The sequence below is a fragment of the Dipodomys spectabilis genome, unplaced genomic scaffold, assembly GCF_019054845.1.
Source record: "Dipodomys spectabilis isolate Male_0828 unplaced genomic scaffold, ASM1905484v1 ptg000370l, whole genome shotgun sequence".
NCBI classification, from domain to species: Eukaryota; Metazoa; Chordata; class Mammalia; order Rodentia; family Heteromyidae; genus Dipodomys; species Dipodomys spectabilis.
In genome coordinates, this window is record NW_024871047.1 from 1,058,671 (window position 1) to 1,071,101 (window position 12,431).

The 12,431-nt window shown below is 38.1% G+C and overlaps 1 protein-coding gene across 3 annotated transcripts in view; it reads right to left on the bottom strand.

The window, feature by feature from the left end:
- Positions 1–1,348: 1,348 nt before the first annotated feature.
- LOC122096363 (vascular endothelial growth factor receptor kdr-like) overlaps positions 1,349–12,431 on the bottom strand; it is a 179,940-nt gene continuing 168,857 nt past the window's right edge. For all 3 annotated transcript variants that reach the window (XM_042666894.1, XM_042666892.1, XM_042666893.1), the window contains exons 30-31: positions 10,180–10,280; positions 1,349–2,972 (exon numbers count right to left, since the gene is read on the bottom strand). In XM_042666894.1, coding sequence (XP_042522828.1) covers positions 2,771–2,972; positions 10,180–10,280 — 303 coding nt within the window. In that variant the 3' untranslated portion in view covers positions 1,349–2,770. The remainder of the gene's footprint in view (positions 2,973–10,179; positions 10,281–12,431) is intronic.

The following is a 12,431-nucleotide window of genomic DNA, read 5'->3' on the forward strand; positions in this document are numbered from 1 at the left end:
TATCTGTTTATCCCAAAGCTAAGCAGTGTTTGGAATCAAGTATGTACAACTATTCATTTCTACCACGTTTTGTCTATACTTCTCAATATAGTGCTTGCACAAAGAAAAAGCTCACTCAGCATTTCTCTCCCAATGCTGGAACCCAAATATTTAAGGATCAAGTTTTAGAAAGTTGGTAACTCTTCAAGGTTGAAGTTGTTTGTCTGATGGTTCCATAGAAGGCACTTGTATGTGATTATAAAATACCAGGTTGTCTCATTCATTTTGTTTATGCTACTGAACTTCCACTGTCTTGTGGCAATCAAAATTTGCTCTCTGCAGTATTTCTCAAAACCTATGCTTAACATATTTGCTATTATGATGTTCCTAATTTTCATTACTTACCAGTTGGGACTTTTCCCATGTTCTTCCTCTTGACATTGAGTCTTGTTACTTATTTCTTATTTGGATTTTCTGAGAAACTTCTGCATTTGGTTGTACATAAAAACATAGCCTAGTGAGGCACCAGGCATTTATACCTGTAACCTTAGCTACTCAAGAGGCTGATATCTGAATATCAGAGTTAAAAGCCAACCTGGACAGAAAACTTGAAGAGATTCTTACTTCCAATTAACCAGTTACCATTAACCACTATCTAGTTATCATTAACCAGTAAGGTACAACTGGTAGAGTGACAGCCTTAAGCAAAAAGGTAAAAGAGAATACAAGGTCCTGAGTTCAAGCCACAGTACCAGCACACACAAAAAATAGTCCCTAAATTGACCACCACAATAAAGATACCCTGGTGCAAGAGAAACTTTGGCAAAGTATTAACCTAGGTTGCCAGGTACACCATGGCAGACTTTTTTCAGGAGATCATTTTCAATTGGCTCAATGCACTAAGAGTGTTACAGATCTAAGGCAGACTGAAGGTCAATCAGGTTACTCCTTTGGCCTCACACTTAAGAAAAATATGGACCTGTGGTCTTCTTCAAAGTTTGCAATTTTATATACCATGGTCATAAAATGATCTCATATGAAAAAAGGTTGCCAGGATGCAATAGCAGTTTAAACTTTCAAAAACATATTTTGGCTGGGTGCTGGTGGCTCAGGCCTGTAATCCTAGCTACCCAGGAAGCTGAGATCTGGGGATAGCAGTCCATAGCCATCCTAGGAAAGTCTGAGAAACTCTTATCTCCACTTAACCACTAGAAAACAGGAAGTGGCACTGTGGCTCAAGGTGGTAGAGTGCTACCCTTGAGTGAAAGAACACAGGGACAGCACTCAGGCCCTGGATTCAAGACCCATGACTGAATTTTTTAAAACCATATTGTATACCAAATGCATGTAGAGAGAAAATGCCTCTGGATGAAATACATACAGACATTTTTATTAAAATACAAGACATTAATTTGATTGCATAATCAGATACAATTTAAAGGGGAAGTGGGGGGAGTTTTTTGGTGCATATTTTCAATCTAGGCAAAGAACTATATAAGGTGAAGCTCTGTAGTGTTGGGGATATATTTGAGTTTGTGCTTTATTTGCAAATCTTACGTTTGAGGTTTTTGCTGGAATGGTTTTAGACCAGTAAGATCATAGTCCACAAAGGAAGTGAAATATGAGAGATAGAGAGTAGACTCTTATATGGTGGGATTATTTTGCTGCACTGGGAATTTGAAGGATACTTGTTTTCTTTCCCCTAACCTTCATCTATTGATCAGCCAGGGATTCCTGTTCACATTTTGCTTGGTGTGGCAAGGAACAGGAGGAAAGGATTGCCCTTTTCTTCTGAGGAGGGAACGAGATTTTCTATTTGAAGCAGAAGACAAAGAGTGAAATTCTATTCTTCTCATTGCTTTCTCTTAGCTGTTTACTAAGACAAATGGTTTTGGTTGCTGCATTTCAGAACAACATCCCATTTGGAGGAAGTACTTCACTATAAGGTTGAGAGGGCACCGAGAGATTCATAGACCCTTTTTGCCCAATAGTAGGAAAGGAGGAGTAAGTGAGCGATGAGGGGTTTCATGGTTTACCAGCTCAGAGTCTTAAACTAAGACTTGTATAAATGACAGGGCCAGCCAGCAACAATCTTATGGTTATTGATGTACTCCAATTATTGTTAGAAATCATTTTTCACCCTTCATGAGAGATGCTGTTCTGCATATAAAAACACTATCAATTTCACACATCATTGTTGGTTTCTGATAACAAGTTAGAAACAAAAGGTTGTATACACACACATATGGCTACATAAAGTTATACTCAAAAATGAAAAGGGTAAGTTAAGACAAAAAATTAATAAAATACCAACAAAGAAAAAATAGATAACATATCCACAGTGGGATATGAAAAAGAATATTTGAACAGAATGATGGAATGTTGGTTAGTTCACTATTTATGTACCTGGAGAACATGAAGGTCTTTGAGGAGAAGCCAGAGATTATTCCCCCTAGTATCCTTTATGAAAGAATAATGGGACAGGTTAGTGAGAAGCACACACAGAGCTAATGGGACTGGTCATATGTAAGTGATTTGATAGCTGTTTAGTGGCAAATATTGAGAGTGAACTTGCTTCTGTCTCTGTGTCAGGTTTGGGAGCTCGACTTGGACCAGTTATGTCCCTTTTGAAAGTGTAAGGAACTGAGATTATTGGCCAAAATACTGTTTCTCCCCTTCTTCAGTGTCAATTTAGTAGTGTTACCATGACATAGATATGAAAAGAACTGATTGTTAGGAGGAAAGGGAGTGACATGCAAAAGGATGGCAAAGGAAGGGAGCCAATAGTGAGTTACATAGGCAGAGTGCTGCAGTGGACCACAAGATTATAGTCAGGAGGTGGACTATGGCACTCAAGAGTGGGATCCAGAGGCAGGAGAGCGCTATCTTCCATCTGTTCTTCCTCTTCAAGCTCAGAGGCCAAATTATACTTTACAAGATCCAGTTCAGTCTCCATCAGAAGGGACTCCTTGCTCTTGTTGATACCTTTCAGGCTGGTCAAGGGAAAGAAAAACAAGCTTAACTTAGAACTCATGGTTTTGGAATAGTGTGTCCTTTAGTTGAAGGGGTACCACAGAATGGTGAATATGGAGGAAATGGAGGAAATCTGATTCTTCTTTTGAAAACTCAGTGACTTCATTTAGGGAAACCAGAGTTTAGTGCGTGCATCCATGCATTGTCGTATAGAAACAGATACAGGAACTGTGCTTCTAGATAGGCATTTTCTGATCTTATTGAAGAAAATTAACCAAGATCATTTGCCATAAAGCATATGTATATCTGCTACTACTGCCTCAAGCTCCAGGTGACATTGAGATAGTCATGCCATCTTGATGTGCTTCAGTTTTCTCATAAGTTAGATGAGCAAGAAGGTACATGGTTGGACGGGATAACCTTAGAACTTACTCCAACACGTATTTCTATGCCTTGACACCACTGACATGAATACAAATTTCAACTTGATTTAAGTGGGCTTTTTTGATTTTGGAGAAATCCTTACTCTGTTCTACATCTTCCGTGTCTATATCATAATGGGCTTGCCATGAATTGTTTCAAAAACTTTATTCAGCTCTGAAATTTTAAGATACTATATGAGTCTAGATTTTCCTAAATGGGCAAAGAAATTTCAGAGAGGTCTCATGCTTTTGCATGATGATGATACTCCTATTGTTAGCTAACAAGTGCTGATCATTTACTGTACATCATATATCTATACTGAGTACATTTTCTACATTGTGTTTTGGCTTTTACAGAAGGTATTTATAGATGTTAGCCCCATTATGACTAGTTTGTTTTCTGGGCTTTATTATTATCATTATTATTTCCTTTCTTTCTTATTCCACTTTCTTTGTTGCATGTATTTTGCCGAAATTGGGACTTGAACTCAAGGCCTGGGTGCTGTCCAAAGCCGGTATTGTACCAACTTGAGCCATAATCCTACTTCTGCTTTTTGTTGGTTAATTGTGGAAAAGAGTTTCATGGACTTTCCTTCCTGGAAACTGTAATCCTTGGATCTCATCATTCTGAGTAGCCAAGATCATGAACACCAGAACCTGGCTGCCAAATATTTTTGAATTCCTTCTTTTTCAGTGCCTTTATATTTGACTCAACATCTTTTTTTCATTTTCATTTCATTTTATATGTTGCACTACTTAGTAGGGTTGTTCCTCTTATTTCTTTTAGTTCTTATTCTTAAGTATCTTCTTAGTTAAGATTTACTATTTTTTCCTCTAAATATATTGGAGTTGGAGTGATTATTGTTCTTATTTCTGTATGTACATAGTAGGTATGCCAATCAATTGTTCATTCTTCAATTCAAATAATGCATGAAACTAAAACCTCCAACAAACAATTTGGCCCAATATGTGCAAATATCACATAAGAAACACAAAAACATGAAAAATCAAGACAATATAACTATAAAGAGTTAACACTTCCATAATAATTGTTTCCAATGATGGTAAAGTCAATGACCCCACAGAAAAAGAATTAAAAAGGGAGAGGAGGGAAAGAAAGGGACTACTACAATGTGAAGAATATACAAATACATTATCTCTATACCAAGATCACATGATGAAACTCACTGAAAACATGAATAATCGAGGTTAAAGGAGGAGGGGAGAGTATCACACAGGTAAATCTGATTAATGTAATTGATACAAATGTGAAATATTTTAAAACATCTTTGAGCAATCAACGTACACATAAAAATGAATGACAGAAAACTAAAGTTCCTGCATGAGGGGGTAACTAGTGGGAGGGGGAAATGTAGAGCATGCAATATGGCTAATATGGATGAAATACACACATATATATATATATATATATATATACATATACATATATATATCTATATATATGGAAACAGAAAGAAGAATGAAACCTGTTGGGGTCACTTTAAGAAGGAGATGAAAAAGGAAGGGGAAGAGCAATGGTAGGTGTGAATATGAAGAGGATATGCTGCAAACACATATTTATACAACATTATTAAACCAGCTTGTACAACTAATCAATGTTAAGTTTAAATAGATAATAACGGTACCACTGGTTGCCTGTAATCCTAGCTACTCAAGAGGCTGAGATCTAAGGATCACAATTCAAATCCAATCCAGGCAGGAAAATCTGAGAGACTCATATCTCCAATTAAATATCAAAAAGTGAGAAGTGGAGCTGTGGATAAAGTGGCAAGGTATTAGCCTTGAGCAAAAATGCTGGGGGACAGCACCTAGTCTCCAAGTTCAAGCCCTAGTATTGTCACACACAAAAAAAGTAAAAAAGAAAACTCACTAGTCATGTTGTGATACCAATAAAAAACAACAACAACAACAAAACAAGGATAACAGTGGCTCATGCATATAATCCTAACTACTCAAAAGGCTGAGATCTGAGGATTTTGGTTTGAAGCCAGGATAGTCTTTGAGACTCTTACTCTAATTAATCAACAAAAAGCCAGAAGGAGAAGCCTTGAATAAAAAAAACTCAGGAACAATATCAAGCCCTGAGTTTAAGCCATATGACCAGCATGTACACACAGACACAAACACACATACACAACACACACACACACACACACACACACACACAATGATTCTGGAATAAAACTATATAGCTCAGCTATGAAATTCTATGGTGAAAGCTCATTTAAAAACTAACATATAGTTAAAATAATGAATGACAAAAGGTAAACAAGTCCTATCTGTGTTATAGATACTAGTGGGGTGGAAGAGGAGATCAAATGCAGAAGACGACTATGGATAATATATACTTGACAGAATGGAACAATGAAGTTTGTTGAGACTGATTTGGAAAGAGAAGGGAGACGAGAGACAGGAATGGGGGAATGCATATCATCAAGGTACATTAGATACATTTATGGTCATGTCCAAATAAAATACCATTGTAAGACCAATGCAATAAAAATATGGGAAAACTGGATGCCATTAGCTCATGCCTGTTATCCTAGCTACTCAGGAGGCTGAGATCTGAAGATTATGGGAGAAAAGTCTGTGAGACTCTTATCTCTATAATCACCAGAAAACTGGAAGTAGAGCTACGGGTCAAACTGATAGAGAGCTAGCCTCGAGTAAAAAAGCTTAGGGGGGCTGGGAAAATGGCTCAGTGGTAGAGTGCTTGCCTTGCATGCCTGAGATCCTGAGTTCGATTCCCCAGCACCACATAAGCAAAAAGAAAAAAAGCTGGAAGTGGCGCTGTGGCTCAAGTGGTACAGCACTAGCCTTGAGCTGAAGAGCTGAGGGACAGCGCCCAGGCCCAGAGTTCAGGCCCCATGACTGGACCCCCCCCCTCAAAAAAAAGATTAGGGACAATGCCCAGACCCTGAGTTCAAGCCCCAGAAAAAATTGTGAAAAACAAAAAAGTTATATTTTTATGTCCATGGTTACAGACTACTGTTAAGAAAATAACGAAGTTGCCGGGCACCAGTGGCTCATGCCTGCAATCCTAGCTATTCAGGCGGCTGAGATCTGAGGATCACAGTTCAAAGCCAATCCAGGCAGGAAAGTCCATGAGACTCTCATCTCCAAAAATAAACCACTAGAAAACCAGAAGTGGCGCTGTAGCTCAAGCGGTAGTGTGCTCGCCTTGAGCTGAAGAGCTGAGGGACAGCGCCCAAGCCCAGAGTTCAAGTCCCATGAACGACAAAAACAGAAAAAGAGAAGAAAAATGGAGAAAGTAGCACTGTGGCTCAAGTAGTAAAGTGCTAGCTTTGAGCTGAAGAGCTCAGGGACAGCATCCAGACCAAGTTCAAGTCCCATGACCGACAAAAAAAAAAAAAGAAAAATGGAAAAAATAAGTTCCATTAGATGAGTAGATAAGCAAGTAAGGATTAGGAAAGAAACATATATAAAAGATTACAGGAATTACTATATACCTTTCAATAATATCTCTGAATGGTAGCATTCTTAATTCTCCTATCAAGAGACACAAAGCTGATTGGATTTTTTAAAAAGAAACAAAAACAACATTTTGTTGCATAAGAAATGCAACTCATTGGCAGACATAATCACAGACTTTAAAAGGAAAGGCAAAAAGATATTCCAAGAAAATAGAGTCTAAAAGCAAGCAAGAGTACCTATATGCCTATTTGACAGATCAATCGAAAATTGACCAAAGGGGATAAAGAATATAACATTAAAGATAAGTGAAATAGAAAATCTTGGAAAAAATTATATTAAGCGAAGTAAGCCAGACTTAGAGAAAGACAGGTTGCATATTTTCCCTCATTTGTGGTAGCTAGAATGTGCCCATAAATCTTCAAATAAAACTGGGCAACTGTGTCTCACACCCGTAATCTTAGCTACTCAGGAAGATGAGATCTGAGGATTGCAATACGAAGGCAGCCCAGACAGAAAAGTCCATGAGACTTTTAGTTCCAATGAATTACTCAGAAAAAGCCAGAAGTGGTACTGTGGTTGAAGTGGTAGAACACTAGCCTTGAGCACACAGAGGTTAAAAGACAGTGCCCAGGCCCTGAGTTCCAGTCCCAGGACTGACAAAAAATCTACAAGAAAACATTATATGGTTAAAAAAATACATTGGAACATGATAGATTATACACATCTCTAAACAATCACATACAGTAAGACCAAAGGAGGATTTTCTTAGGAGAGGAACACAAAGGCACAATAGCTATGTGTATCTGATCATATAAAATAATGTTTATTGAAAAGAACTCCAGGGAATGGAAACAAGAGATTTTTTCTTTCTTTCTTTCTTTCTTTTTTGGTTGGTCATGGGGCTTGAACTCTGGGCTGGGCACTGTCCCTGTGCTTTTCACTCAAGGCAAGCATTCTACCACTTGATCCACAGTGCCACTTCTGGTTTTCTAGTGGTTTATTGGAGATAAGAGTCTCACGGACTTTCCTGCCCTGGCTGGCTTTGAACTGTGATCCTCAGATCTCAGCCTCCTGAGTACCTAGGATTACAGGCATGAGCCACCGGAGCCCGGCAAGAGGTTTTTTTCTTAATTGTTGATTCTGTGGAAGTGGTGCTGTGGCTCAAGCGGTAGGGCGCTTGCCTTGAGCTGAAGAGCTGAGGGACAACGCCCAAGCCTAGAGTTCAAGCCCCATGACCGATAAAAAAAAAAGAAAGAAAGAAAGAAAGAAAGAAACAATTGTTGATTCTGTTTTCTTTTCCTTTTGTCTTGTTTGTTCATTTATATGTGTTTGGGAAGGTAAAGGGAGAGCACAAAAATGGTGGGACAAAGAGTGAACAACTGTAGCACTGGTACTCAGTAGACACTGTTGAAAAGGGGAACTATATAACTTGTAGGTGAAAGAAAAACTAGGAGAGAGTGAGAGAAGGGGTATTATTGTTAAAAAGAAATATGCTCTTTATTTGACTTAATTAACTGCAACCTCTCTGCACATCTCCTTTATAATAACAATTTAAAAAAATGTATGAAGCTGGGTGCCAGTGGCTCATGCCTATAATCCTAGCTACTCAGGAGGCAGAGATCTGAGGAACATGGTTCAAAGCCAGCCATGGCAAGAAAGTCCCAGTGAGACTCTTATCTCTAATTAACCACTCAAATCCTGGAAGTGGAGCTATGGCCCAAAGTGGTAAAGCACTAGCCCTAAGCAAGTGACAGTGGGACAGTGCCCAGGCCCTGAATTCAAGCCCCACAACAACAAATGAAAAATAAAAATAAATAAAGGTAAGTGAAACAGGCTACATAAATCAAACACTAATAAACATGTAAGCACAAGTAATAGTGAAACAGTGGGTGACTTTAGTGCCTATTTCCATCAATAAATAATCCCCTTGACAAAAATAAATCAACAAAGAGCTTCAGAATTATATGACACATCAGATCAAATGCACTGACAAGACGCCTACAGAGCATTCCACTCAACAGCCACAGAACACTCTTCTCAGTAGTCCATGCATCTTACCCCCAATAGATCATATTTTGTGATATATAATAAGCCCAAAAAGGCAAAAATTGAAATAACTTCCTGTGGGTTCTCAACTATTGAATAAAAATGAAAGATCAGTGGCAAGAATAACTCCAGAAAAATTCAAAGACATATGCATTCAAATAAAATCCCTTAAATTGTCTTAGTGGATCATCAAAGAAATATGGGTGTGTAATAAAAAAAAATTCCTAGATTAAAAGGAAATACAATTTGCCAGAACTTTGAGGATACAGTAATGTCAGTGACTAAAGAAATTTCATAGCTATAGGAGCCCAGAGATAAACTCACACAGGTAGAACCATCTGATTTTTGACAAATCAAAAACATAAATTTGGAAAAAAGAATCTCTTCAACATATAGTGTTGGGAAATCGGGATGGCACATATAAAAGGCTGACATTAGAACACTGTGTCTCAACTCTGAAAATGTCTAAGTAAAAGATCTTAATAGAAGACATGAACTTTGAAACTACTACAGGAAAACAGAGTGGAAACACTTAAAAATACTGTCATAGGTCACTATTTTCTGAATTGGACCCTAAATGGAAATAAGATTAAGAATGCACAAAGCCAGGCACTGGTGGCTCATGCCTATAATCCTACCTACTCTGGGTGCTGAGATCTGAGGATGGCGGTTCAGAGCCAGCCCGGGCAGGAAAATCTGTGATACTCTTACCTCCAATTAACCACAGAAAACAGGAAGTAGCACTGTGGCTCAAGTGGTAAAGTGCTCACCTTGAACTGAAAAGCTCATGGACAGTGCCCGGGCCCAGAGTTCAAGCCCCATGACCAACCACTTCTCCCCACAAAAAAGAATGCACAAATGGAAATATATCCAGTTAAAATGCTTCTGCACATCAAAGGAATCAAGTTAAAAAAAGCTAGAATTAAAAAAAGTATTATAACATAGGTAATTCCTGATGTACAAGGATTGTGTATTATTTTCTGTATTCTCAGTTTTTAGCACATGAGACAATTATTGGAATGAGGAAGGGATTGGGATAAATAGGTGAGAGTCATTTATTCACAATACCCTTGATTCTAAACTGTTTCCAGTTAATCTCTATCTTTGAACCAGTTTCAAATAAAGTTAGAATGCTTTGAAAAAGTGATGAATTTTGGTAATTGCCTTTTGGGGATTGTCTAGAAAAGTGTCTCTCATATTTCATATCCCATATCCTGACTGGCTCTAGAAAGAAAATGCATATTTTACTGGTACTGTATGTTTAGATCAGATGTGTGCCTTTCTCACTGGACACTGTACTCACGGCAAAGTCATGATCCCATGGGTCCAGGAGTGGATTTCCAGGCACTTCTGGCTATTGACCTCATCCCAATGAGGAGTAGTCACATAGTCTCCTTCACTATCCTGGATAGAAAAAGGATGAAGGAATTAATATACCATTTGGGTCATCAAATCAGGTATCTGAGAAGTTATTTAAGGGTATAGTGATCCAGCCTACTCTGCAAGTAATATACAACTAGCCCAACATTGCATCTGTGCACACAGCCCACCCAGGTGCAGTCTAGACTATTTCATAGCTTCCCTTGAAGGTATGTGGCTCTGAAATTATACCCTGGATAACTGAATATGGGATCAAGTGAAGTATGTAACTTCAGTGTCACTTCTGGGAAACTGCTAGTCCTTCCTCTGTCACTCGTGTCTGTGTTTTAACCACATAACAAGAACAACTCCCTAACCGTGAGGGCATAGTGGAACATGCAATATAGAAGAAAACTTTTCCTGGTAACTTTCTGGAGCTGATTCATTGTCCATTCTGGAATAGCCCTATATCTCTGGATTATAATATGGTAAAAAATAATCTATGCTTCCTGAGTCCTTATCTTTTAGAGGAACTAATAATTGTGATAGATTAGCCTACACTCTAATTAATAGAGCTTACTTATTAGTAAAAAGACAATATGTGGTCTCAGAAACACTTTGGCAATATATAGAGGCTCATATGCACATGTATCCAAACAATAACTGAAGTATGATATATGCAAGAGAAACTTCCAAAGATGTAACTTTATAAACGTTAGTCTAATGTTTAACTCTTTTGCATAAAGTTGACATAAAATTATAGGAAAATATGGGGAGGCAAAAATTAGAACAATCTTCCAGCAAAAAAAAAATTTTTTTTTTTTTTTTGGTTCCGGTCATGGGGCCTGAACTCTGGGCCTGGGCACTGTCCCTCAGCTCTTCAGCTCAAGGCTAGCGCTCTACCACTGGAGCCACAGCGCCACTTCCAGCTTTTTTCTTTTTGCTTATGTGGTGCAGAGGAATCGAACCCAGGGACTCAGGCATGCAAGGCAAGCACTCTACCACTGAGCCACCTTCCCAGCCCTCCAGCAAAAATTTTCAAGTATCCTCTTAGCAATTAAAAATTCCTTAAGTACAAAAGCTATATAATTTGAAACAACAACAAAGCCTGCTGGTCACCCAGACTTTTGTCCCATTTACATTAAAAAAGAAATAGACAATACGATGCTATTGCCCAAGATTTGTTTCCTTAGTATTTTGCTAAAAGAAATCTTGTAGCTGGGCTCCAGTGGCTCATACCTGTAATCTTACCTACTCAGGAGGCTGAGATCTGAGGATCAAAGCCAGCCCGGACAGGAAAGTCAGTGAGACTCTGATCTCCAATAAACCACTAGAAAACTGGAAGTGGTGCTGTGGCTTAAGAGGTAGAGTGCTAGCCTTGAGCTGAAGAGCACAGGGACAGTGCCCAGGCCCAGAGTTCAAGCCCCATGACCGACAACAACAGAGAGAGAGAGAGAGAGAGAGAGAGACAGAAAGAAAGAAAGAAAGGAAGGAAGGAAGGAAGGAAGGAAGGAAGGAAGGAAGGAAGGAAGGAAGGAAGGAAGGAAGGAAGGAAGAAATCTTGTGGCTTTTTTTCTTTTCACTTTTAAATATAACTTGTTAACATAAATGCCATTCCGCCTTGATATCTAACCTTCTCATTTCAGGTTAAGTATATAAAACTAAGTAGAGAAAATCTCTGCTTTGCCTATTTCATTAAACAGCACAGTATCAAATAAAAGTGGTAACTTTTAAAATAGTTTGAAGACTTCTCAAAACACAAGAAGCATGGCCTAAAATCATTCAGGCAGAAGACATAAATAGTACATTGGTTCCATGCTGTAAACACCTTTTACTTTATCCCATCTGTTTTTTGAAAATCTCTATTCTACAAAAAAAAACAACATGTTTATGAAGACATGGCTTTATTTACTGGATTCTAACTTGATGTGATGCTTGATGTGATGCTCAGTACTTTTAGAAACATAAAACATGAAATAGGCAGTTTAATATATGATGTGATGAAAGTGTTCCCTTATACCTGTTAGAATAGAAAAATTCAATCAGATGCTTCAATTCCATCATTAGTATCTTTATACTTTACAATCTTTTTCCTTTTTCTGTCAACCAAATCTACTCAGACAAATGCATATTATTTTTTTCTATATGTGTCTAGTTTATTTTAAAATCTTAAATGTGAGAGAAATTATCTAGATC